The sequence below is a fragment of the Rattus norvegicus genome, chromosome 10 (assembly GCF_036323735.1).
Source record: "Rattus norvegicus strain BN/NHsdMcwi chromosome 10, GRCr8, whole genome shotgun sequence".
NCBI classification, from domain to species: Eukaryota; Metazoa; Chordata; class Mammalia; order Rodentia; family Muridae; genus Rattus; species Rattus norvegicus.
The window spans coordinates 64009738-64037354 of NC_086028.1; the positions used below are offsets into that span (position 1 = coordinate 64009738).

Below are 27617 nucleotides of genomic sequence, written 5' to 3' on the forward strand. Positions count from 1 at the left end.
TGCTGGGATCCGTGTGGTCCTTCTTACAGTGAAAGCATTGCTTTCCCAGACAAAAGTTGGGAAATTCCCTTTGAGCTACTGGAGTACCTGTCTGATGCTGGTACCATTGTATCCTTGGGGGTTTCGTCTAGGGCACATTAAGTGTATGCTTACAATGTGATTCCTGGCAAGCACCTGTTACTGTATGCCTGGGGCTTTGGGTTACGCTGTATTCTCTTGCCCTCTAGCAAGGGAGAGAAAGAAGGCTGGAGAGGAAAATCTGGTACATGGGTGGCTCCATACTATGTAACTGACACACAGTACAGTCTCTGAATACCAGGGACTGGAGGAGTTTCCCTAGTTGGTATGACTTGCCTGTGTTGTTCTACATCGTAGCTGGGACAGCTCACCGGTTCTACTGAAAGAGCACAACCGGAACCCCACGCCTGCCTGAGAAGCCTTCTTCTGCTTTGCTTGTTTGAATCTGTAGTCCTTTGCTACAATAAACTAAGCATGAGAATAACAGCTTTCCTGAGTCCGCTGAGTTCTTCCAGGGAGCTCACCAACCCTGAGGCTAGTCTTGGGAACCTGTGACCCGACCATCACACAGTAAAGTATGTATCTAAGAAAGGACATTCTGATATACACGTTTGCTTTCACAACTTCATTTCCAAAGAGGCAGGAATGGTACTTCTGCCTGACAAAAATGCCTAGGCTTTCCTTCTCAGCAACTGAGAGGTTAAAGAAGTAGCTCCTGGCCAAGCATGAGAGGGAGCTTCTGCAGGATTAAAGCACTGCTCCTCCCATTCTCCAGGCCATCTTCAGGAACCAGTAATCAATGCCTTTGCCTAAGCAACAAACTGATGTGAGGAAAGCACTTTGCTAACTCTTCCATTCAGACACTTAGCCAATTTTTCTTCCTCTCTCCCTCCACCACCCTTTCTCTCTCCTTCCTTCCCTTCTCTTATCCATTCATCCAAGATATGTTCTTAGGCTGACTTTGAATTCACGATATGGTTCAGGCTGACCTTTAAATCAAGATCCTGTCCTGGCCTCCTGAGTGCTAAGATTATGGATGTGTTACCACACTGGGCAATTTTATACTTTTGGAAAGTAAGGCATGAGGTTTGGCCCAAAGTATCAGATAAGCAAAGACTCTTATCAACTCGGAGCTGGACAACACACGGTCCTTTCTTTAGAGTGTGCACTGCTGAGGCTCCTCAAGTGCACCAAGTTACACAGCATCAATTTCATAAATGATTGATGGATTAAAATTTCACCAAGATTATAGCACTTAAGAGCTTGCTTTGTCATACTGAAACTTCCTAGCTTTGTGGACCACTGTCAGTCAGTCCTATAATCTTATAAGGTGTCCCCAGTCCCAAGCCAGCTTAACTGCTCTCTCCTCCTTGGGAAGCACTTCACTGTTCCCATTTCTAAGGAAATTAACAAAGACAAGTGTCTACAGTAGAATTACCTGCTACTGCAACTAGTGTTAAGGGGAGATCTTCATTTTTTTTTTCAGTGCTGAATCAGAAAAGTAACAATTGGTTTTCTTTTTGAGTAACAGGCCTAAAGTATCCATAAAACCCCTCACTTCTAATAAACCATATAGCCAGAGCATCACCCAATCAGTGACAGGATTCTCATTCTCCATCTTTATTGTGAAGCCTCGCTGGGTTAACTGCAGAATGAAAAATGCTGACTATGACTGTCAGATGGCCTTATCTGTATTTCACTTTTCTTCCCGCAGTCTCAGAAGCTACTACAGGTGTTACTTTACTGCTTGTTATTACTGTGTATACAAACAAACGATCTTTAAACAACATTAGTGCATGGGATGAATCATACAGGCAGGAGTTGAGAACCCGATACTTTCAAGTCAAACCGAATTGAACATCAATCTCAATTCTTTCTAGCTCTATGATCTTAGTCAAGTTTCTTACCTTTTGTGCCTCAATTTTCTCATCTGTAAAATGAGAATAAATATACTACCTCATACAGCAGTTTATTATAGGAATCAAATAAACATGTGTAAAGAACTTAGTGTGTCTGACATCTAGATAAATAATAACCACCACCACCACAGCTTTTTTTTAATAAATCACATCTAACTTCGCTCCATCCTGAGTATTAAAAGCAAGGACAAGATTATTCCCTTGACAGTTTCCTGGATATAGCAAAGCCACCCATTCCAAGGAGATCCTGTACAACATGGCTGCTTCTTTGATTATCTGCAAAATGGGATAGTGATCATATAGCACACAAAACTACATGGAGACTAAACACAGATCTGCCCAGATGTCCATCTGTGTCACCACACAACATCTGTTGACAATGAGCTCTAGCACATACTTGGGGTTTCAAAATTACCTGATTTTCAGGTACTCGACCACCACGTCTGCAAGGATGAGACAATGTAATTCATGACACGAGCCCTCAGAAGCTAGTCAAGAACAGGTTAAACAACAATACTTTTAAATGTCCCCTTCTTTCACAACCTCTGGTTAGGATACATTTCTTCAAAATAGTCAATGTGTGGAGGCTGGAGTATGTCAAGGGCAGAGAGTACCTGAGAAAAGAAAAAAAAACAAAAAAACAAAAGCAAAAACACAAAGTCAAATTTAGAGAAAGAAAAAGAAAACAAAGTTTGATATAAATGCAAATAAATGCTGTTAACCAATGGCTTAAGGCTTAGTAAGAACTGGCCCCTGAAATGAACTGTTCACTAGTAAGAAAGCATAATCCTCGAGATGGCTTCAGAAACTTTCTACCTGAGAGATGGTTCCAGCTGAATTGAGTTGCATCACACATAGCCAAGCGCTGCTCAGGAGAGGGGGGGAAAGGAATGTCACACGCAGTTGCTTTTAGAGCAACATCTCCACCTTCCATTCCTCTGCTCAGCAAACGTTTACTACACACATTTCACCTGTCAGATACCAAGGTATAACCAGGGCTATAAATACGAACAAAGCAGTCCTCTACTTTCATGACTGGAGGGGAGGTACAAGCACTTGCACAACGCGGAATCATGCCCTCTGTTGCTCTGCAGGAAAATCCGAGGATGGCGGAGGGAAAACACTTCCTAGAAGTAATGCTACTCTCACCCTTGAAGACTGGTTGAGAGCTGGTCAGTGGCTGAGCAGGAGCAGTATGGAGGCAGCTCGTAGAAACAGGAGACGTGCTCAGTTAAAGAGCACAGTGAGGCAGAGGGAAGCAGAGTGGTGGTGTGTAAGTCCAAGAGGAAGGCAGAAAGCATATCACTCACAATCTCCTTAAGTTACATACAGTATGATGGATTTTATTCAAAGGAAAAGAAAGTTACTGGGTAGGGAAACAGCCATTCGGCGTCTCAAATTCCAGTACCTTATAAAGCAGTAGAAAATAGGACAGTCTTGCTCTCACGGCTCTTTAGTTATGTCGTAAGTCCTGGTTATACCATCACACCCAATTTGCTAAGGAGAACTATTGGGCTCAAAGGACTAAGAAATGGGCAAAAAACAGCGCCACAAGTACAAGCTTCCTATTGCCCCACCCCTGACCCCTACACCCAGGTCCTCCGTCTGTAGTCCCTAGGTGGCTTGGAATTTGTTATGCAGGGATCTGCCCACCTCTGTTTTCCTGAGTGCTGAGACTAAAGGTCTATGCCACCACACCAGGCTTACCATAGTTTTTAAGAACTATGTTCTTTTGTAGAGGGTTTGACTATTATGAAGCAGGCTATCCACGTGGTCACTCCCCAGCCTTAGTTACCGAGTTCACTGCTATCTCGTTTGGAACGCCTACAGCCTCTATATTTGAAGCCATCGGCTCTACATTAGTATTTCTTCCAAATAAAAATTGCAAAAAAAAAAAAAATTAATTGCAGGATGTGAAACCTTGATTGTTCAACTTTTATTCATTTAGCTATTGACTTATTATCATGATGGGGATGCAATCCAAGGTCTCATGCTTATGTTCCACTCTTGTGAAGACAATTTTAAGTATTTGTTTAATTGATTTTTACTGCTTATTTTAAACATTTGAGAATGTAAGTATTGTGTGTGCACCAGGGGCACGGTGTGCGTGGAGAGGTGGGAGAACCAACCTTCTACCATGTGAATCCCAGGGAATGAACTGAGATCATCACATTTGGCAGACAGAACCTTTACCTTCTGTTTTGCTTTGCTTTTCAAGACAGGGTTTCTCTGTGTAGCCCCGGCTGTCCTTCAACTCAAGGGATTCAAGTGCCTGTAACTCCTGAGTGCTGAGACTAAAGGCTTGTGCCACAACTGCCCAGCCAATTTTCTTTTCTTTCCTTTCTTCCTTCCTATTTAAAAGGTATTTATATATGAGTGCTCTATTTGCATGTACACCTGCATGTCAAAAAGAGGGCATCAGATCTCATTACAGATGGTCGTGAGCCATCATGTGGTCGCTAGGAATTGAATTCAGAACCTCTCACGAGCAGTCAGTGCTCTTAACCACTGAGCCATCTCTCCAGTCCCCCACCCAAATTTCTTACTCAAGTTAAAAGTATATTATTGTCTAAAGCAGGTGCTAAAAGAATATTCCCAGCATCCCTGGGTGTGAAATCTCCTGTTTCTGCTTCCAGTACTTGAGAGGCTAAGACAAGAGCACTGTCATGTGCTGCTGATGAGGGAACTGAGCTACACATCAAGTATCAGGCTGCTTTGGACTATGGTGTGAGACACTGTCTGATTGCTTGTTTGTTTGAGACAGGGTTTTCTCTAGGTAGCCTTGCCTGGCTTAAAACTCAATGTGGCCCAGGCTGGCCTTGAACTTAAAAGAGATCCAACCACCTCTGCCTCCAAAAAGTGTTAGTATTAAAGGTGTTTGCCACCGTGTCTAGCTATGAGACCCTGTTTTACACACACACACACACACACACACACACACACACCATAATAATAAAGAACTCCTAAAACAATGACTTATAAATTATGATTGACTAATGTCTCCAAAGACATTAAATTTTAATAAAAGATTTCTCTTCCATCCTTCTTTCCTTTTACAATGTACTTGTGTGAGAAATCTTGTTCATGTTAAAGTTTTACCTTTTTAATGATTTGTTTTTATTTTATGTGCATTAGTGTTTTGTTGGCCTATGTGTCAGACTGGAAATGGAGTTACAGACAGTTGTGAGTTGCCATGAGGCTGTTGGGAATTAAGTCTGGGTCCTCTAGAAGAGTAGTGGAGCCATCTCTCCAATGCCACTTTAAAATTTTAAATTAAGATGTGTTGCCAAGTAGGTGGCACATACCTTTAATCCCAAAATTTGGGAGGCAGAAGCACTTGGATCTCTGTGAGTTTAAGATCAGCATGATTTACACAAGGAGTTCAAGGCCAGCCAGACCTGCAAAGTGAGATCCTGTCTCTAAAAATTTGTTTCCGAGACATGAAGGGATGTTGTGTGCCTTTCATTCCACCACTTGGGAGGCAGATAGAGACAGATCTCTGTGAATTTCAGGCCAGCCTGATCTACAGGAGTTCTAGGACAGCTAGAGCTACACAGGGAAACCCTGCTAAACAAAAGAAAACAAACAAAAAGTGGTCTTCAATTATAACTCTCTTCAATGAAGAAGCCTCCCTAAAGTTAAAGACAGCTAACATAGAGGGTTTTAAATAGTTTGGATGTTTCTATAAGGATTATGTACATTCCCTTTTGAATTAAAATGTTTATACTGAGAATTTTGATCAGTGGAAAACATTTTCCAATTTCTTCAAAGAAAAATTTTGATATGTGAAAAAATTACCTCATTTTTATGTATTTTAAAATGTTAAGTCAGTCAATATAGCAAATTTGTATAACTGTCCTACTTATGGCGTGTACACACACATACATACACAAATTAACAACGAATGTCTGAAACTTGAGGAAGGTGATTAGAAATCAGAATCTTACTAGACAGACATCTTTTAGGCTCTCAACTCTGAACCTGAGAAAGATGCATTCTGCCTTGAGGGAAACGGATGCAAAGAGTGACAGTGTCTATTAGGCAAAGCTATTTTACACTTCAAATCTATCTGTGCTAATCAGAGGTTATCTAGTGGGAAGTGACAGCCCTATTTTAAGAAGAATTATGCTTTCTGATTCCGTATTTGATGAGGCTCCCACTAGAAAAGCACCTCAGACACTGGCCTACACCGTCTGGCTATTGACTGGTTTAAACTCTCCCTGTTGTTTTGTTTAACCTCAGTGCAGACAAAAGCAGTACTCAGACCAGTAGAAAGGGCCAAGGATCTCAAGGGCAACGTGAAGAGCAAGTGAGATGGGACACCAGACAGTCCAAACACTGGGCTTCAGCTGCAACTTCCCATTTAAACAGATGGGAGTTTCTCTTGACCCCACAGTTATCTGGGGAAATCAAATAAAGATTGGCCTTTTGATGCGAACAGAAAGGCACTTGTAAAGATGCCTTGGATGGAATCCAAGTACCCCCCCCCCCCAGCCCCCAAAGAAACAAAAAGCAAGACGTAGCCAGGTGTGGTGACACTCAGGAAGAAACTCTGTAAGTTCAAGGCTCACCCTGGTTACTTACTCCATCCAAACCAGCCAGAGCTACATAATGAGACCCCGTGTAAGAAAACAAAGCAAACAAAACCAAGAAACCCAAATCAAAAGAAACCCCACCACACTTAACGACTTTTTAAAAATGGTGGTCATGACTAGATGTGTATATTCTTTAACTCAAATTTCCAGACCTGTGCAAAAACTGTCTTTTAAGATTATGGCCTCCCAGTTAGAAGAGTCATGACAAAGTGCTTACACAGTGACCACGCAGCTTAGTTTTGGCTGTTATTTAGCAGTAAAACAATTATGGTGAATAATCTTAAGTCTAAGTATGAAGACAAGAAATTTAACGCTTAGATCTGCGGTGGAGCACCTCACCAGTATGTTGAGCTCCTCCTGGGTGGAGCACTTGGGTTGGTGGAGGTGACAGAAACCTGTTCACTCAGCCAACAAACAAGAGTTTCTATTCTGCCAAGGATGCATTAGGAATGACTAAGAAAGGGGTTGGAGTTGCTGCAAGGCTGCAGGCATAGCAGTGGGAAGCAGTAAATGACAGTAGATGGCCTCCACTCTCTCAGGTGGCTGCAGAGCAGAGAGCACTCACTCTAAACACCTGGCCTTCCCTGGCAAGAGTTTTCTATCCATGAAGCAGAGCAGCCACAGAGGGCTGTGGCTCAGACGCTGGCCAAAGAAGTTCCTTTCTCTTTCCCCTAAACCGCATCAGGGAAGAATCCTTATCGCTAGCTTGGTTTTCACATGAGGTTTTCTGAGGAAGGGGACTGGGATAAGAAGTCTGTCATGTAGTAAAGTAGACAAGAAATCTTATTAATCCAGTTGTGTTTCAGAGTTGTTTGTCCCTATGATTTTTAAAGTACGTATTTTTTAAAGTATAGATTTTTAAAATACATAGGGAATATAACACTCCAATGTACACAACGAAGGCAAATTCTTTAATCAAATAAAAGAGTATTATAAAACGAAAGAAAAAAAAAAGAAAGAAAGAAAAAGGGGTTGGAGGGATGGCTCAGTGGCTAAGAGCACTGGAAGCTCTCCCAGAGGACCCAGGTTCAATTCCCAGGACCCACGTGGCAGCTCACAACTGTCTGTAACTGTTTGTTCCAGGGGATCCAACACCGTCACACAGACATACATGCAGGCAAAACACCAATGCCCATAAATTAAAAAAAATATATATGTTAAAAAAGAATGATTAAGAATGGCTGGCATTCTCATAAGGTAGGACTACATTATTGCTACAGTTTTTGTAACATAAAGTACACAAATTCTAAGAGCATAATTTGATGAATTTTAGGCATATATAGCCACGTAAAAGTTACCCAGATCAAGAAATTAAGCATTTGAACATCTTAGACAGTGCCTTCCCTTTTAGTTTCAACACTCACTTCCATCATCAGAATTCAACCTGCCTACTCAAACCTTACACAAACTGAATAAAAGCTGTATATTCTTCTGTGTACAGCTCTTAAGGAATTTTTTAAAATTGGAGTTTCAAATTGGGTAGGGTGGTATCCGCCTTTAATCCCAGCACTGGGGAGGCAGAGACAGATGGATCTGAGTTCAAGGTTAGCCTGGTTCAGAAAGAGTTCCAGGAAACAAAACAAAACAAACACATACACCCCAACCTACTCCCCCAAAACGAAAAAATTATACTTTCATTTATTTATTTGGTGTTTATCTGAGAAGAGTAAATGCATGTCAATGGCATGTGTGGGGTCAGGGGTCAACTTATGGGAATCAATCCTCTCCCATCATGTGGGTCCTAGGGACTGAAGTCAGGCTGTGAGGATTCACAGCAGGCTGAGCCTCCTTGTTGCTGATCTGGTTTCCTTTATTCACATATGCCTGTGAGATTTACTCGTGTTGCTAAGTGGATCAGCTGTTCATTCGTTTCACTGCTGTAGGATATGCCTTTGTATGAAAAGAATGTTTCATCGGGTACTGATTTTCAATTTCCAGTATTGTAAGTTAAGATGTCAGGTCTATTCTTGCATGAGTCTTTTGCTAGATGTATCTGTCTGTCTGTCTGTCTGTCTTATAAAGGAAGTTAGGATAATATATTTAGCTTTAGTAGTGACTGCTCATCTCAAAATCAAGGATACTTTCCTGTTAATTCACTGTAAAGGTTGTGTTATTTAACTTTTTCACAGTTAAGTCTATGAAACTGTGTTTACTCTTTTCAATCAGTTTATATGTATTGTGTAAAAGAGAAACCTATGAATCTATGAATCTGATCTTCCCAGTTTGTTGTCCGGCACTACTGTCTGTGTGGACAGCATGGACTGTCCTGCACTGAAACACTGAAGCAGGTGACCACAGGCAGGCCTCCCACAACACCGTATCACACTACTTATCAGACTAAGAAAGTCATTAAATTACCTGAAGGGAGAGGCAGGCTCCAAAGCTAATGGAGCCTAGGCACATATATACAATAGATGTTTACCAAATTAGGGAAAAAAGGAGTTTGGAGTCAGACAAGATTTTTCACTCTGATCACTGAAATAACTTCGGTAACTCTAAGTCTTTGGTTTCTCTGTAAAGAGGAATTAAAAGTTCTATTTTGAAAAACTTTTATGAAGTAAATGAATTAGTTTACACGTGCCTCTAGCATACTTCCTGACGCACATCAACCGTATGCATTAAATAGTTGGTTTTACCTTCTTCAAAAATGACAGTCTTGGGGCTGAAGAGTTGGCTCAGTGGTTAAGAGCACTGACTGCTCTTCCAGAGGTCCTGAGTTCAATTCCCAGCACTCACATGGTGGCTCATAAGTATCTGTACTGAGATCAGATGCTGTCTTTTGGTGTCTGAAGACAGCTGCAGAACTCATATACATAAAATAAATAAATCTTTTTAAAAAATGACAGTCTTTTAAATTTGTTTGTCTGTCTGTCTGAGACAGGGCCTCACTACCCAGCAATGGCTGGTCTAGAGATAGTAGACCAGGTTGGCCTTGAATTCAACAGAGATTTACCTGCCTCTGCCTCCTGAGTACTGAAATGAAAGGTGCGTTCTATACCCAGCTCTTGGATCCTCCATGTGACCCTGCTACTGCATTTCCCCTCAGGACCAATGGTGGCTTAGCTACATCAAATACCAGCTGCCTCTTAAGAAGACTGGCACTCTAGATATACCAAGTTATGTTGGTCCTGTGATGCTTTGGAGATGGATCTGAAGCAACAGAGAAGCTGGGTTACATATAAGTAAGCCAGTGCTATCTCGCCATCTTCATGTCCATACCCCACTTCAAATATTCCTACAGAAATCACAGGCACTTTTCTGATAGAGCTCAGGAGCTTCAAAAAGTGTTTGTGTCTACTTGTCTGTACTATGTAAAATTTCAATTTCTACCACATTCAAAGACTATTATTTCTGCTTTTATCATGACCATTTTTGCAAACAAGAAAACTTAAACCTTCCCCAAAGGCATGTCACTAGAAACTACCAAGAGCCACAGGGTACACCCAGCTCTGCTCTCGGCTGCCTCTTGCAAGTTCCATCAGAACTGGCTGAACTGGTGCGGCCTTCTCAAGTCTGCTTCTTTTCTTGCACTACTCACTTTGGCGCTTGACATCTCTAGAACTTAATGACTTTATAGACGTGGGTTGTGAGCAAAGACAAACAGAAGCTTGTGATATCACAGTTGTTTTTTCTTAAAAAGCCAGATCTTCAGTAAGTGAACTTCTGAAGCCTCCTTTGAAATAAATGTTTCTTTATCATAGATACTGTACAGCAGAAAGGGATACTGTACAGCAGGAAAGGGATACTGTACAGCAGAAAGGGATATTGTACAGCAGGAAAGGGATACTGTACAGCAGGTCTGCACTCTGACGCTGGGGTGGTCCTAGGGTAAGTTAGGAAATAAGGAACTTAGGGAGCATTAAACATCATTCTAACTTACACTTCCAAAATCTAGGAATCTTGATTTATAAAGTTAAAACCAGCAACTTAAATGTTATTTTGAAACTTACTCAATTATACACCAGTGCTAAAGCAGTTTGGGGGGACAAAAGGAAGTATTTCCCCAGTGCTGGGAATCGGACTCAGGGCCTTGCACATATGGAAGTGCTCTACCATGAGTTATAGACTCCTATCTAGTCCAGCAACACTTTTTGAAAAATATTTTTTAAATGTAATTCATGTCTATAATTCTAGCCCTCAGATGTTGAGGCAGGAGGACCGTCATAAGTGTGAGGCCAGCCTATGCTAGAGTGAGACTCTATCTTGAAAGAAAGAAGGAAAGAGAGGAGGAGGGGAGAGGAGGGGTTTCATGGATACTCAGCAAGTCAAAACATGTCAAGCCAAGCAGCTAGTTTTAGTTTAACCAAATAAGCTTAAGCACATTTCTTTCTTAAGGTGAGAATGGGATTTTGGCTGATGTTAAGGTTTCTGTGTAATCAAGTACACGGACTCACAAGAAATCTTTTTTGATAGAGTTTTAATTACAACAATTAAAATAGTTAAGTACCATGTGAAGAGTGAGGCAGTTCTTTTCACAGGAAAACAAAACAGTTCAACACTAACAAATCCCAAGTAAACTCTCCCTGAATCTGCACGTAACTCAGGTCAGCTGAGATGAGGTCTTCCAAAGCACAATAAGCCTCTTTCCCTCTGAGTCTCCGTATCGCTACACAGCCGTAAACAGACTAGCTCCATCTTATCCTTCAGGACTGTCCTGTCTTCAGATGAGAAATAGCTTTTCCTACATCCTAACCTAAACATTAAAGGATAAAAACAAAAACACTTAAAATCAAGGGACAATGATTCCTTAACTTATTCATATAAAATTATGCTTTTATTTTTGTGCTGAATATTGGAATTATTCCTCAACTAAATATCAACATTTGTTTTGTTTCATTTAATCTTAATTTGTTAGTTTATACATCTGTAACCCACTTAAATCTGTTCATGGTTCATTCACAGAAAGAGTCTAATTTGTTCAGTCCTGGCTATGGTTTCTTTCTAACCTATTTCCCCTACAAATATGTTCCTTTCTGGGGGGTGGGGGTGTAAATTTAGTAGCTTAAATTCTTGGAATCAAAAAGACATCCCAAGGCAGGTGTGGGGAGCACTCGGAGGCAGAAGTAGGGGGATCTCTAGGAATCTGAGTTCCAGGACAGCCAGAACTACATAAAGCAACTCTATCTCAAAACCAAAAACAACAACAGAGTACGCCCAGCAACTCCAAGCCGGCCTGGAAGTTAACACATGTGATGTTTTCTAGTCTGGGCTCTAATTATGTGTAAATCATAATTGTGGAGTGTAATTAATTTTTAAAACCTTCAAGTCAAATTTTGCAATAGTGGACTCTGAGGTGAAGAATGTACTGTGAAGCTGTAGACTATTGATCTCAATAGTGAAAACGTAAGACTCCTGAGAGATATAAGGAGAAACTATAAAAAAAAAAGGACAACAAGAAAAGGAACATTACTTAGAATCTGTTGTGACCCCAGCAGCAAAGACATGCTGCTGCTTTTCAGAGCTTGGCATAAACTACAGCTGAATCCCATCCCCCCCAAACTCACTGCTGTTCTTAACTAAGTCAGTCAGGTAGGTCTAGAAAACAGTTTCCCCCAAACACCAATTTCACTTACATTATCATGTTTAAAAAAACACAACATCTTCAATTCCCGGAAGACTCTTTTGCAAGAGACCAGATTCTGGAAGACGTTGGGCATCTTTTTGAGTGCTACTCTCTTTCCATCTCTTGGATCTGTTACTGACCTAAAGAAGCAATATTTGGGGGGGAAAGGAAGGGAAAAAGAGAAATCAATTCTAAACCTTAGTCTCCAATGTTTCAGAGATCATGACAAATATTTTGTATCTTAAACCGCTCAATATCACATCCACATAATAATGCTGTTCAGGCTTCAGTGTGCAAGACGACAAGAGTCCATACAAAAGAGAATGTCTAGCCACCCAATTCATCTATCATGTTCTTAAAGGAAACCTTATCTGAAGCCAAACTCGGTGACACTGGCTTGCAATCCTAGCATTTAATATGAGGCTGAGGCAGGAGTTTGAGGGAGACCCTACCTCAAAGAGCTCATAAATTCTCTTTCCCTTCTCTGCCCTCCCTCCCTCCCTCCCTCCCTCCTTCCCTCACACACATATCTACCAATCCTCTAAAGGATCACTTAATCCACCTGAGGTCGGAATATCATTAGTAAAGCTGTTTTGAAGACTGGGGAAAGCAACAGCATAGGACAACATGGTCAAATAAAAATCCTGTCACATTTTATTTTCAGAACCATTTTCAACATTGAAGAGATATTCGAATACAGTTTACGTAAATTGATCTCTCATGCAGATGGATACAGGTGTAGCTACTACACTGGTGTTCTCTTCCTCTGAGGTCTCAATGTTAGCTTGGGGACCCTCTGGGTCTGCAATGGGAAGGCTCTTTGCTTCCAAGCTCTTGTTGCATGATTCATGGTTACAGCCTCCTTGACAGCTCAGCATTCCCTTTCACCTCAGTCTTCTAACCTCCTGCATCACCAAGTTCCCGCACTGTATATTTCCTCATTTTTGAAACAGTTCCGTGAAATTCCTGACTATCCAATCCATATAGATTAAACCAAACGCTTTAAGTCATTAACTGGCCACTTGGCAACAGATATGCATGAGCCATGGCTACTGTCTGGCCCCGCTCACCCAGTTGATCACTTTTAGTTCTTGCTCTCATCACCTCTCTTAGACTAAGGTCATTTAAAACGGAGACCCATGTGCCATCTGGTCCTTTATCCAAGTTACTAATTAAAAAAATCTTAAAGAATAGGACTGAGAGCTGCTCTGAGCAGGGGATACAGCACTGGAAACCATATATGGGACTCACAGCCAATCATAATCTTAGGTACAGTTATCTGATTAATCATCCATTCAATTAACTATAACCACTCAACTTTCTTATCCTGGTTATATAAAAATCAAACCACCATCAAATTCTGCCTTCCTGAAAAGGAAGCATCTCTGTTATCTGAGTCTCACACCTAAGTCCTTCCTCTTAGTGACCCTACTAAGTGTTGGTGAGACTTTCAAGGATGCAGACTAGTATTTGTAAACAAGAGCACTGCTCGATTCTGATGACTGAAAATTTGGTAAAACAAGAATTATCCCTTTTTAGTTTCTTTTTTCTAAACAGCGTCTCATGATATAGGCCAGCCTGGCAGTGATCCTCCTGCCTCAGTCCCCTAAGTGCTGGGATGACTGGTATGCACTATGCAAAAGCTGTTTTAGACTTTTAGTCCTGGAGCTCAAACCCAGAGTTCTGTGCATACCAAACAGGGGCTCTTCCACCAAGCTATATCTCTCGCCTGAGTTTCCAATAGCTTGAAGTATACATAGCTAAATTAGTCCAGGAATTGAGATCAGAGATTGTTGCACAAGAGCTAAAAGAACAAAATCTACACTACCACTTAAAAAAATCCACATAAAGTCTGAAAGTCAAGTGGAAGAGCCCAAGTGTAAGTTACAGGCGGACTAGTAACTGAAGGCCCCTTTCCCTGCTTTAATATAGTTCCTCTATCCAGCACAAGATGAAAATGGCAATAAAGTAGGAGGGAAGAAAATGTTGGATCAAACTTTGTATTTGCATCTGTCCAGGCTCCTTTAGGCTAGAACAGTTACTTATGCCTTTGTGCTGTTGTCACTTGTGAGAATACAGGTCAGCCACTTTGCAAATTGTCCCTCAATGTGTTTTTTTCTGGTGTTTTCTCATTAGAGTCAGATTGTACACTGTTGACAAAGCCTTCCTTTGGGAGACACCATATGAGGAGGCGTGAGGCAATGCTTCCAGGCACTGCACAGAGGGGTCTCCCAGGCAAAGCTCCTACTCCTCATCAGACACTGATTTTCCACATGCAATGATAATTTTTACCTAAGTCAATTGTTATTATGATGGTTGCCAAGTAGTACTTTGATAGTTTTAGGATCTTTAGCAGCCCAGCTCAGTAAATACTAGTTTAGAAATGGATAACAAGGGCTTCATATAGTTTTTCCTGGCCCGACTTGCTCTACTAGTAGTCATCCTGTTGTGGTAAGTAAGCTGCTCTCCAGTGAATCCACAGTGTAAACACATAGGCTCAAGGTCACTACTTATGTAAGTTTTAAGGTAAAGTTCACACAGCAGCAGCATTTCTCTTTGTTATTCATGAAGAAGTCAGCCAAGCCTGTGGCTGGTAACAATTTAACTCTGACCAATGTGAATGGCAGTGCAGGATTCATGCCATGTTGAGTTTGTTCTCTTAACTTGAGGTAGCAGAAGCTTCCCTTCAGAAGAAACAATACAGCAAAGCACAGGCAACTGTGGAACAGAACTGGGGAAGATCAGCACAGGGACTCCTTTATTTGACTCCTTTATTTCAAAGAGCTTGCTGCAACTTAGCTTTTCTGCGTGGCAATGCCCTGGCTCCTCCAGCTGCGCCTGTTAATGAGGCTCCACAGCTATAGGGATAACAGACACTTATGGCACCTGTTTTATTTTGGGGAAAAGGGAGCCATTTTTAGAACTATAATTCACAAAGTAGTCAGTTATTTTCCATGCTAAATACTAGAGGTCACAAGTGGTGCACTCGGTTGACTTCCTAAAAGCACTCCTGCTATATTAACACGAAGAACTTCCTAAGTTTTAAATCAGTATTTGATGCATTTATTCACTCATTTCTTCCTTCTCGCCCTCTCTCCTTCCTTTTGCTTAGCCTGGGGTCACTTTGAAATAAGATACTCTTAATCCAAGGAACCTGGACATTGCCATACAACTGCTTCAATCACAGACAAATGCAAAAGCTGGAAGGAACCAAGATATCTACCCTGGAGATATGTTTCTGGGTACCTTGAATTTGCTAAGTAGTCGGGGGTGACCTAGAACTCCTGATCCTCTGCCCTCTGAGTACAGGTGTATGGCATCAACCTGGCTTATGTGGTACTGAGGAATTGAACTCATGGCCTTGTGCATGCTGGGCAAGAACTCTATCAATGGAGCTATATCGCAAATCCAATACTTGATCTTAAGAGTACCATGATAGCCGGTTGTGGTGGCGCACACCGGTAGGATTTGCTGAAGGAGGCAGAGGCAGGAGGATCACGAGTTCGAGGCCAGCCTGGGCTACACATTAAAAAAAAAAAAAGAGTACTATGATAAAAACTAGAAGGCTGCAAGAAAGAACCATCCTTTGCATCTGCCCAAATCCTATCAATCCTTCCCTGCACTTAGGGCACAGTTCAACTGTTTTTTAGGATATCAGAGGAACCCACAAGCCCATTTTAAGAGTTTGTCAAAAGAGTACAACCACAATGCAGGAGGCTTTTTAAATCCAAGGTGGTCACTTTGAAATAAAGTACTCTTACTCCAGGGAACCTGGACATTGTCACACATCTGCTTCAGTCACAGACAAAACCAAAAGCTAGAAGGAACCAGGATGAAGCTCATCCCCGGAGATGTTTTCCTGGACACCAAATGCCTATTCCAACATTGTTAAGGCAGTGAACACAGTTAAAACTGCTGCTTAAAATACCACTAAACCGGTTGGCAGGGATCCCCAAGAAACTTGTTCCTCATTCATTTTTATGTGAAAACCTTTTTTTATCTAGCACTCTTATTCTTTCTGATACAGGTTTTTACCCACTCATATCAAATAATTTATAATTAAAACACTTCAACTTGGATCAACAGAACAAAGTCCTTCTAATTCTACTCATGCTACACTGTCATTGCCAATTGGCTAGGTTTTGCTCCCTACACAATTAGTCTGTCAACCGCACCAACACAGCTTACATTCCCCCAACAGAATCTCTTTACATAACTCTAAACATTTAGATCACTGCTTTCACATTCATTTTGAAATTTATTAAGGGATTATTTTTACATATAGCTGGACTAAGTCAACTTGAGAAAATAGGCATCTATGAGGCAAAATTTGAAAAATCTAGAATGTGTGTTTTATTCTAGTATTTGTTATATGCTCAATGACACAAGAAGCATAAGAAGTCAAGATTTATTCTTACATCCCACTGTACTTCTTATCAGAATTTCAACAGGTGAGCTTGTACACTGTGATAATGTACAGAGCTCTGTTAGTGTGAGGACTAAGCCCTTCTCAGCTTCCTGCCCATCTCAACAACAAAAAAGGCTTCATGTTTTCCTTACTTAGAGTATTGAAATCTGAGTTAGCTATTATATACCTAAGAAAACAACCTCTTTCCTGTTATTAAAAGACAAGTAATGATCACCTAAATTATCAATTTATACTACAAGGGAAAGGTCTTTTATGATGTCTAAGCCAAGGCAGTGAAAATGTTCATCCCTTACCACATCTTCCAGATATTATTGATTAGAAAAAGCAGACATCTACCTTTAAATGAAAGAGTTCAAAGTGAACTAAAATATCCTGTCACTCTGTGTTTAAGTAAATGGCACTGGGCTGCTCTGATCTATAGTGAAACACCCAAGAGTACTGATAAGGGATGGGCAACTCATCCTGTCTGACTGTTGTAATATATTCAGATATGTTTACTAGTAAGACCTTACAAAACATAAGGCAAACAAGACAAACCACACCATGTGTGGAAGTCGGAGGACAGCTTGCAGGAGTCAGTTCTTTCCTTCCACTGTGTGTCTCTGGGTCTCAAACCCAGGTCTTCAGGCCTGACACAATAGCGTTTACCTGCTGGTCTGTCTAGCTGGCCTAGCACCTTACTTTTTCAACACTTCTTTAGTCCCCAATCAATAATGCTAAATAAGTTAAACTATAACTAAGAACAATTTTACATTAATTCCTGTGGTCTGAAGAATATTTGATTGTTTTTAAGATCATAAATTAGTTCCATCCCTATTGCATATGTTTATATGCAGTCACTGTCAAATGTCTTTGTGAGGAGTCTGTCACGTCTAAGAAGTTTTCATGGCCTGTTAGTCACTGTCCTCTCTTAGAAACAGACCTATGAATATTACATGGGCAGGAAACCAGTTGCAACGAGGGGAAGGTTTCTGGCAAAGCCACCGTGGAAAATAATTCATATCTTTAGCGTGCATTTCAACACCTGTGGGCAAGACAGAGGTCACAACAGGCCATTAAAATCAAGAGTGTGTCACATAAAAACACACTTGCTTTTAATCCCTTGGATGGCTTCCTAAAGCTAGGTATTTAATAATACTTTGGAATAAAAAATACAAACAAAGAAAAAGACAAAACCATTAAAAGATTTGGGCAATTCTTGTACATTAGGCTTATAAAGGCAGAAAGTATTACACACAAAAAGTAGCATTACCGTGGTAGATTCACAGTGGGTTGGGGATGTACCTCACTAGAAGAGTGCAGCACAGGCACATGATGGCTCAGTCCTCAGCACAAAACAACAGACAAACTCATTTCAAAATAAAAAGTAAGAAAAAACTAGGGCTATATATAGCTAAGTAGTAGACAACTTTCCTGGGATGTATGAGGCCCTAGGCTCAAGCTCTAGAACCATTAAAAGTATATAAAGAAAGAACAGTATCAGGGAAAACATATTCTCCATACAAAGAATAGTCATCAAGCAATAAGTTACATGGTATAATTTTGGCATCAGTATAGACAATAAAACGAACATATGACTTACAAAAGGGTCCTTAATCCTTGTCTACCAGGATGGTAGCAGTGGTCTACCTACAGCCCTATCACTGGAGGTGGAAGCAAGAACAAGAGTTCAAAGCCAGCATCAGCTGCACAATCAGCTGATACAGCCTGAGATTTCACGAGGTGTCTTAAACAACAACAAAATCAGACAAGCACCATGGTTCATACCTGATTTCCCATCACTTAGGAGGCTGAGGCATCAGGACTTCAGTGCCGGGCCAGCCAGGGCCACTGTACACGGCTCTCTAGGATCGGGAAACAGGGAGGCCAGGCCAGTTACGAAGTTACTATCTCCTGACATCAAGGCTGTCCAGCTTCGCGCTCTATAATGTTAAGGCTAACTCTGCACTTTACACTTTGTCCACTGGCTCAGGCTTCCAAGAGGGAGGTTTTAGGAGAGCCTGCGAGAACGAAGAAACTTGTTCCTTCCAATTTGGCTTCCTATCTGTTTTGTTCTGTAATGGCATCCAGCACCACCTTTCACTCTGGGCATTGGTGGCTTCTGATAGCAGCAGTTAAGTCCAGTATACAGGTTCTGGTTCTTCTATAACTAACTACATTGTGTCTTCCATCCCGACACCAACACTAACAAATTCCCCTCAAATTTCCCCACTGCTTGGGTTTATAAATTTTAACACACCTAAGTTCTTCCCTGCATTGTCCTAGGTGGAAGGCGGACACTCCTGTGGTATCTTAGTGTTCTCTTCTCGCCTGTTTAATTACCTAGTTGACAACTTTATAACTAATTAGCACTTGTTCACGTTAAACTCTGTTCAAATACCTGGTCGTTCCTTCTCCTGACTGGCCCCTGGCACATGTACTAGTATCTGAAGATATTGATGGAAGTTCCAAGTATCTCCAGCCTTAATTCCTACCTGCATAGATGGGCTGTGTAGGAATTTACAGAGCTTAAACGATTTCCTTATCTATTTCTATGTCAGGCTTGGAGCATGTGCCTTTACTCGCTTAGTCCCCTTGCTGACCCTCATCGTCTATGGCATTATCTACTAAAGATGAGTCTCCCCGCTGACAGTACATAATAAAAAGCAATGGACATGCACACTAAAACACATATGTAAATGCCCATAGCAAACTTTGTACCATCCTTAAAAGTGAAAATAATTTAAATACCCACAAACAATAGAACAAATAAAACCACTGAACATTCATACGAAAAATACTCTACACTCATTAAAAGAAGTACTGCTACAGGCAACAATATAAATCACAATTTTAAAAAAAGGAACTGTACTGTAAAGCTTCATTTCCATAATATTAAAAACATGAGAAAAGCTGAACTTTAATGCTCAGTGATATATATTTGGGAAACATAAACATAAGAAAGGAAGGGCATCACTCACAGATCACTGTAACTTAAGTTACTGAAATAGACCTGAGCCTACTTACTGTCCTCATTAGATGGGAGAGGAGATAATGAATTCCAGCTGCAGGCTTGGTTTGGTTTGAACAGGCTGTCAGCCCAAACTGACTCTTAGCATACGAAAGGTGTGGCTCTCCCCATCTCCCCGAAGCTGAGATTACAGGTGTGCCAGTAGTGGGCTTGCACGTGCAGTAACCCTAAAAGCTCATTTGCTTAGTGCCCACTTGATGGGGAAATACTTCTAGCACCATGCCCGTGTGTGTATGTAATTAATTCTGGGTAAAATGGATTAGCTTTTAAATTGTAAACAATTGTTAGCTAGATGGAGTTTCTGGTTGCGCTATCTAAGTAGAACTGACATGTCCAGGTTAGTTTCCCTGTTTAGCTGTCACACAGGAAAATGCCTAGGGCAGAAATGCCGACCTAGGGTCTCCAGGTACTAGTGCTGGTTTGTCAAGCAGAGTTGACTTCCTTTTTCCTGCAAGTAGCATCATCAGTGCCTTCGGAATCCAGATGAAGTCATCAGATCCCCTGGAACCTGTCCTGTGGGGTCTATGGATTGAACCAAGGCCCTACAGAAGTGTAACCAGTGCTCTTAACCGCTGAGCCATCTCATCTCCCCAGCCCCCAAACTTTTAAACCTAAATATCAATAAAGTCTTGTTCTCTTGGAAAAAACAAAACAAAACAAAAACGCAAGGAAGGGGTTATCACAAAAAGTTAGGGTGGTGGGTACTCTGGAGGGAGGGGGTGGTAGGAGAACACAGCGTGTTCTGGTGCTGGAAAGTTTCACCTGCGTGGGTGGCTACAGAAGTCTGCACTTACTATAAACCATCAAAGCCCAGCCCGACGTGTGCTTCTGTACATGTGTTACTACGTAACTAAAAAATAAACTTTCTGAAACAAGATTTAACTATGCAGTTCTGGCTAGCCTGAAACCTACATAGATCAATCAGGCTGACCTTGAACTTAGAAACCATCAGCCTCTGCCTCCCTAGTGCTGGGATTAATGGTTTGTGCCAGCACACCTGGTCTAGTTTTAAATTTTTAAAAAGGACTTATTCAACTTTATATTTATGAATGTTTTTTCCTGTATGTGTGTGTGTGTGTGTGTGTGTGTGTGTATGTATGTATGTATGTATGTATGTATGTATGTATGTATGTATGTCATGTGCATGCCTGGTGTCCACAGAAGCCAAAAAAGAGTGCTGGGCCCCCTGGAGTTTGTAAGTTGCCACATAGGTATGAGGAATCAAACTTGGGCACTTACAAGAGGACCACTTACTTGTTAGGCCATTTCCCTTGCCTTACCCCCACCCTTTTTTTGAGATAGAATCTCACGATGTCATACTGGCTGGTCTGGAAAACTCACCATGTAGATAGATTAGGCTAGCATAGAATGCACAGAGCCACCTGCCTCTGCCTTCCAAGTGCTGAGATTATAGGCCTGTGCCACCACTTGACTAAAAAGCTCTTGGAACAAACTGCAAAGTTCAATTTCATAGCAAAACCAAACCAAACCAAACCAAAACAACAACAAAAAGCATTTTAGCTTGAAATATGCATAATGAGTAATTTAAAAAAATGATGATCTTGTCCATTATTTTCCTCACATACACATATTTCCACATCAGCGGGATCGATTTGTTACTTTTCTTCCTATGCTGAAGATTCATTCTGAAAGGAGGATTAAATTGTATCATTTCTAGTGTTTTGGTAAAATTTCAAAGGAAATTCTTGCTTAAAAATTTTTGCTTGCTTAAAAAAATAAATTTTCTTCATCATTACACAAGCACATGCTATTAAAAAGCATTCCACAGGAGAGAGCTGTCAGCAGAATTTAAGAGTACAGTCCCACCAAGATCTAATCACACTCTTCCAACTTCCTCCATTGTGAACGAAACAAAATGCTGAAGCAGCTACAATGTATAGATGTGCTTCAGGTTTTTAATTAGTTAGCCTGTTAAAAATAACAAAACAAAAAAATACTGTCAAGGCGAGAGGCAAGACCTCCAGCTGTGGCAAACTGAAGAGGTCAGCAAATTCTCTGCTGAGAACAAGTATAAAGCATGACAATAGGGGAAAAACCTTGTCCGGCTCTAGAAAATGGCCAGCACCAAGTGACAAAGGTACAAGTATTTATGAAGAATTACTGAATGTAAGAAAGAACAGCAGGGGTCGGAGGCTTTGTGGGGCTGCTCCAGTCACTTTCTCCACCTCCACAGAAGTTAAGGAGCTACCGAGCAGGGTGGATGGCAAAAACCACTTTTCTATCCAAAGGCCCTAAGGCGATTTTAAGAGAGGTGGAGAACACTGGCTGGGCTGGGGGCACAAAGGCACCAAGTACCATTGAGGAAGGGCAGAGACAGCTCGAATCTCTGTCAGCCAAACCTGCAAAGTCAACAAAGATGTCTTGCCTTCTTATCTCTATGCATCTCTGGAGGACTGGAGACTGAGTATGTGCTCAAAGGACACTAGAAAAGGCCCAAACTCTCCACATACACCAGGCTGACTCCAAGCCTCCTACATGAGGAAAAAAAAGAAAGCACTAAGCCCATACTGAGACCCAAAGAAAGTAGTAATCATGGACTCAGAGCTGGCTCAGCAGTTTGGAGCACTTGTTCTAGCAGAGGAATCAGGTTCAATTCCCAACATACTTATGGAGGCTCTCAACTATCTGAAACTCCAATGTCAAAGATGTACTATGTGCTTTTAAACAGTGACACAACTGTGAAAGACCATGTGACCTTTAAAGTTGTATTAAACGAAGTCTGCATTATGACATGGTCACAAGCTTGTTGGGACCAGGAGGTAAAATGTGGTTGTTTGAATGAAAATGGCCCCCACAGACTCATGTTTGGATACTTGGTCCCCAATTGATAGAACTGTTTGGGAAGGGTTAGAAGTGGGGCCTTGTTGAAGGAGAGGTGTCATCAGAATGAGTTTTCAGGTCCCAGTTAGCTCTCTCTGCCTTGTACTTGTGGATCAGATGTAAAAGTGTGGTACATTTACATAACAAAATATTAGTCACCTATCAAGAAAAATCAAATTGTGAAATCTTCAGGAAAACGATGGAGCTAGAAACAATCATGCCCAAATGACAACTTTGCTTTTCCTTTCATGTGGATGTTATATTCGTGTGCTACGACACTAATAACCACAAAGCTAGGTTCCTAGTGAGAGACCAGGAGGTGGAGAGGGAATCCCACAAGGAAGTAGAAATAGATTATAGGTTATAGAGAATCAAAGTAGAATATAGTATAGGGGGATTAAATGGAGAAAGCAACAAGAGGACAGGGTAAAGGAAGAGTTATGGGAGGAAATAACACTAAAGTCTTTTCTAAAAGCCATATGAAAATCTACTACCACAGAAGCTTCCTAAACTATATACAGATATGAAGGAATTCAGAGTTACAATATGAGGAAACAATGCCCCAACTAGACATCCTATGCCACCCAAATAAGACCTCTAAGACCAGAAATGGGTTACATCTTGTTGAATCATTGGCCAAAGGAGTCCCATAGACCCCCAGGCCCAAACACTACAGGCATTGCTAATACTCCTGGTTACTCTCCATAACCTGATGCTAAGGTCCTATTATTCAAGACTAGCATTCACGGTGGTGGAAGGTATTTTGCACCCTATCATCCAGTTGGGGGGGGCTCTGTGTTAAGGGCTGAATGACGGATGCATTGATATTGATCAATGGATACAACAACGTGGTGTTACAAAGGTTCTTAGCCACTTTAGCAGTTTTAACTACAGGTTTCATCTCATGATGTGGGCTTTAACTACTTTTCCTTAAAGTGGTTGGTTACTCCCATAACATCTGTGCCACTGTTGCACCAATATAACTTGCAAGCACATCACCATTGTGGGGGGCAGGGTTTGTTGATACTGATTACTTTTCTCCTCTGGTAGTGTGGAAAATGCCTTCCGGTGTCGTAAACAACAGTCAGTAAGCATGAAGCTTTAGTTAGGCACCAGACCAATTTCTTCATGTTCGATAACACAGGTAAGTTGTATCTTCTGGAGGATTTTCGTGTTGGCATAAGATGCCTACTTGTGGCAAGAGCAGTACTTACATTCTAAGTGCTGAGCTGTCTCTCCAGCCTCTGAGCAAAGTAACTATTAATAGCAGACATCTAGAGATGATTAAAAATTAATACAAGCCATTTCTACTTTGATGGCTTATTAAAAAAGTTCAAGTTTTTAAAAAATGAAGAGGAGGGGAAGAAAGGAAAACTAAACATGCAAAAGACAATGTGAAACAAAACTTCAGTATAATTAATTATCTTAAAGATTCACAACCTGAGACATGCAATTAAAAAAGGAAAGGGGAAGAGACAGGGGGTAGACTAGATGAGCATGTAAGCATACGCTTGTGATCCCAGCATTCAGGAGGCCAACGCAGAAGGGCAGAGAATTCGGGTTACATACGAAGGCCCTGTTTTAATCAACAAAGGCAAAAAAGCAAAGACAGTTGAATCTTTTTAACAGATAAAAATGCTCACCTACATGATGTCTAAAGAGTCACTTTAAACATAAAAACAGGTAAAAGTTAAATGAAAACAAAAAATATACAAAGTAAAAAAACAAGCCTAAGACAAGAATACTTAAATTAAAATCAGTTGAAATAGACATCAAGAGAAAGTTTACAGTGGAAATAAAGCTATTTTATATACATAAAAAGGTAGTTCATGGGGTTGGGGATTTAGCTCAGCAGTAGAGCGCTTGCCTAGCAAGCGCAAGGCCCTGGGTTCGATCCCCAGCTCCGAAAAAAAAAAAAGAAAAGAAAAGAAAAAAAAAAGGTAGTTCATGAGAAAGACCTTAGGGTTTATTATAGCATTATCATGTCCTCAGTCGTCAATGAGGACAATTTAACGTATTTTCCTCCTATATGCCTTTTATTTAGTTACTTATTTTGACCCCTATTATAATGGCTAGATATCCTAGCGTACATAGCTGTCAAAAATAATTATACTATATATCTAAAAATAAGTCCTATTGTATGTAAATAAAGGCTAATTAAAACAAGATTTATTTATTTATTTTATGTATGTAAGTACACTGTAACTATATTCAGACACACCAGAAGAGGGCATCAGATCTCATTACAGGTGGTTGTGAGCCACCATGTGGTCACTGGGAATTGAACTCAGGACCTCTGGAAGAGCAGCCAGTGCTCTTAACCACTGAGCCATCTCTCCAGCCCTCCTGTAGCTTTTGTATTAATTTCAGGTAGAAAAAAAGTTATCAGCTATTCAATGCAAAAACAAACAAACAAACAAACAAACAAACAAACAAAAACTGTCCTGCTTACTTTAAAACAGACACCACCAGACTCAGGAATCTGAAACCAGGAATCCAGAAATAAATCATCCAGTAAAGATAAGTTATTAATATAAGTGAAATACAACTAAGGTTTCCCTTAACAAATAATAACTAACCAATATTCCCTATAATTTAGTTTGCACAACTCAATTAAGAAAATAAATATTCAAAATGCATATAAGTTTTTTAAGTATAAAGATTTGAATTTTATTTGCCCATTGATAAATAAACTAAGTTAGCTATCTACAAACAAGAAAAGATAAAACTCATTTATTAAACTTTCTTAAATAAAAACTATTTAGGAACATGGTCATTTAAGTATATGGTCAATTATAAACTGTAGCATAATTTAAAATTTTTTCCTCATCAGAAAATAAGCCCTCTGCTCTATGAATTTGTTTGGCAGTTACTTGTGTGAGTTATATGGTAAAAATAATCTGCATGATGGGTGCTGTGTTTTGTTCAAAGGTGACACAGTTTAACAGGAGCAGGGGCAAGGGCAGGCTCATCCTGCTACTGTGTCTCTACAGCATCTGCTGGGAGAAGAGGACGTCTGTATTTTGTAACAGAAAAGATAGCATTTTCATCTGCCACTTGGCCAGAGATTTCTTCAACCATTTTCCTGACTAGACCCATATGTAAAAGATTCATTAGGGCTCATTTCTTTTCTTTTCAACATTTTAAGTTTTATATGTGTTTGAGTGCACACATACATGGCAGAGCACACATGTGAGGCCAAAGGGCCACTTGGCAAGAACTGGTTCTCTCTTTTCATCATATGTTCTGGGGATCAAACTCGGGTTTATCAGGTTTTGCAGCGAGTGCCTTTACTTGTTGAGCCATCATGCCAGCCAGAGGCCTCATTTCTTTACTGAGGAAAAATGTTAAACACACATGGAATGTGCACATGCGTGCATGAACATACACACACACACACACACACACACACACACACACACACACACACACACACACACCCCTACACCTTTTTCCCCTGTTTGGAAACAGAAATTGTGATGGACAATTAGTGCCTGAAAGATCAACACAGTCTTTTTAAAATTATTATTTAATTGTATGTGTACTGGTGTCTTGCCTGTATGTATGTCAGGGTACCATGTGTGTGCAGGGTCTGTAGAGGCCAGAAGAGGGTGTCAGATTCCCTGGAGCTAGAGTTATAGAAGGTTGTAAACTGCCGGGTGAGTGCTGGGAATTAAACTTTTGTCCTCTGGAAAAGCAATCCATGATCTTAACCACTGAGCCATCTCTCTATAGAGATGGACTTTGACAGATTTATCAGTGGCTCAATAAAAGTCCCCCCCACCCCCACCGCAGACAAGGTTTCTGTGTAACAACCCTGGCTGTCCTTGAACTCACAAAGATCTGCCTGCCTCTACCTCCTGAGTGCTGAGAGTAAAGGCATGGGCTACTACACACAGCTAAATGGATGCTCAGACTCCAATGAAAGAGCCTGTCTCTTTCTCAACCCAAATATAAATAGCAGACATGTCACCTCCTTTAATATTTCCTTTATTATAACCTCTAAGTTCCAGAAATCTGAGGCAATATTGAAATATCAAAAAATATGTAAGAAAATTTCCTAAAAAAGAAAAAAACCCAAAAAAACACACCCCCCCCCCAAAAAAAACCCCTCAAGTCTACCCAGTGAGTTAGTTACAGAATAGTTCTTCAAGGTTCAGTCCCTTCTGCGTTCTCGGCTTAATCATGGTAGCCGAGACTAAAGGTAAAAAGATTTACACATTCCAAAATCCCTCTTCAAAAGTCAGCCCCTATTTCACCGACAACCACTTGCTGTGTAAACCACATTTGCCAAACTAAGTATATCTTTGACCTATACAAGAACACCTGTACTGAAAGTTTCTGGAATGTCATTATTTAATAAAGCACAGGACATTTGGAACCCATGAATTCTCCATTCTTGTGGGGAAGGGAATGCATGGAGGAGGAAGAGAAATGGAGGAGAAAGCAAATATGGCCAAAACAAACATGTGTATATGAAAATGTCACAGTGAGGCTCATTAGTCTGTGTAATTAATAGATCTGAATAATTGTGATTATAGAGTAAGATAAAACCTTATTTAAGCCTCAAACAAACAAACAAACAAACAAACAAAAAACCCCAAAGCTATTCTGGCTTTATGATTTAACCTAGGTGCAACAGTTAGAACATAGACCCAAGATAAAAGGACAGAAACACACTTCAGGACTTAAGGAGAAAGATGGTTCTTCTATTTCTGCCAGCTATTTTAGAAAATCCTAGAATACTTAAAGTGAGTGTCTCAACGCCATCTGGCCATACTGCTGATGTAATTCTAAAGAGCAACTTTAAAGACTTATGCATACTTTCCTTTGTAAAAGCAGATATATTAAAAGTATGCCAGAGTCATTGTGATGGCACACACCTTTAATCCCAGCACCCACGAAGCAGAGGTAGGCAGACTTCTAAGTTCTGGGCCAGCCTGGGATACATGGTGAGATCCTGTCTCCTACTCCACCACCAAATAAAATAAACTTATATCGAACAATCCTGGGCACGACATGAGGGGTGATAAAACAAAATATTCATTCCAACTACATATTTTTTTAATTATAGGAATTTAGAATTAAAAGATATATATCTTGATCAAGAAGAAGTGAATTCTACTCATGCCATACTTTATTTTTTTAAAATTAAGAAAAAATATTATTTTAGCTAGGTATGGTTAGACACTCCTTTAATCCCTGCACTAGGGAGGCAAAGGCAAGCGCATTTGTGTGAGTT

The 27617-nt window shown here is 40.6% G+C and overlaps 1 protein-coding gene across 6 annotated transcripts in view; it reads right to left on the reverse strand.

Annotated features, from left to right (window-relative positions):
* The window catches only part of Nlk (nemo like kinase), a 123575-nt gene that overhangs the window by 44306 nt on the left and 51652 nt on the right, over positions 1-27617 (reverse strand). For 4 of the 6 annotated variants that reach the window (XM_039086614.2, NM_001191924.3, XM_063269639.1 and 1 more), the window contains exons 2-3: positions 12106-12235; positions 2496-2551 (exon numbers count right to left, since the gene is read on the reverse strand). In XM_039086614.2, coding sequence (XP_038942542.1) covers positions 2496-2551; positions 12106-12235 — 186 coding nt within the window. Of the gene's footprint in view, positions 1-2352; positions 2552-12105; positions 12236-27617 lie in introns of all 6 variants that reach the window. The other 2 variants (XM_063269645.1, XM_063269644.1) reach the window with 2 other exon arrangements.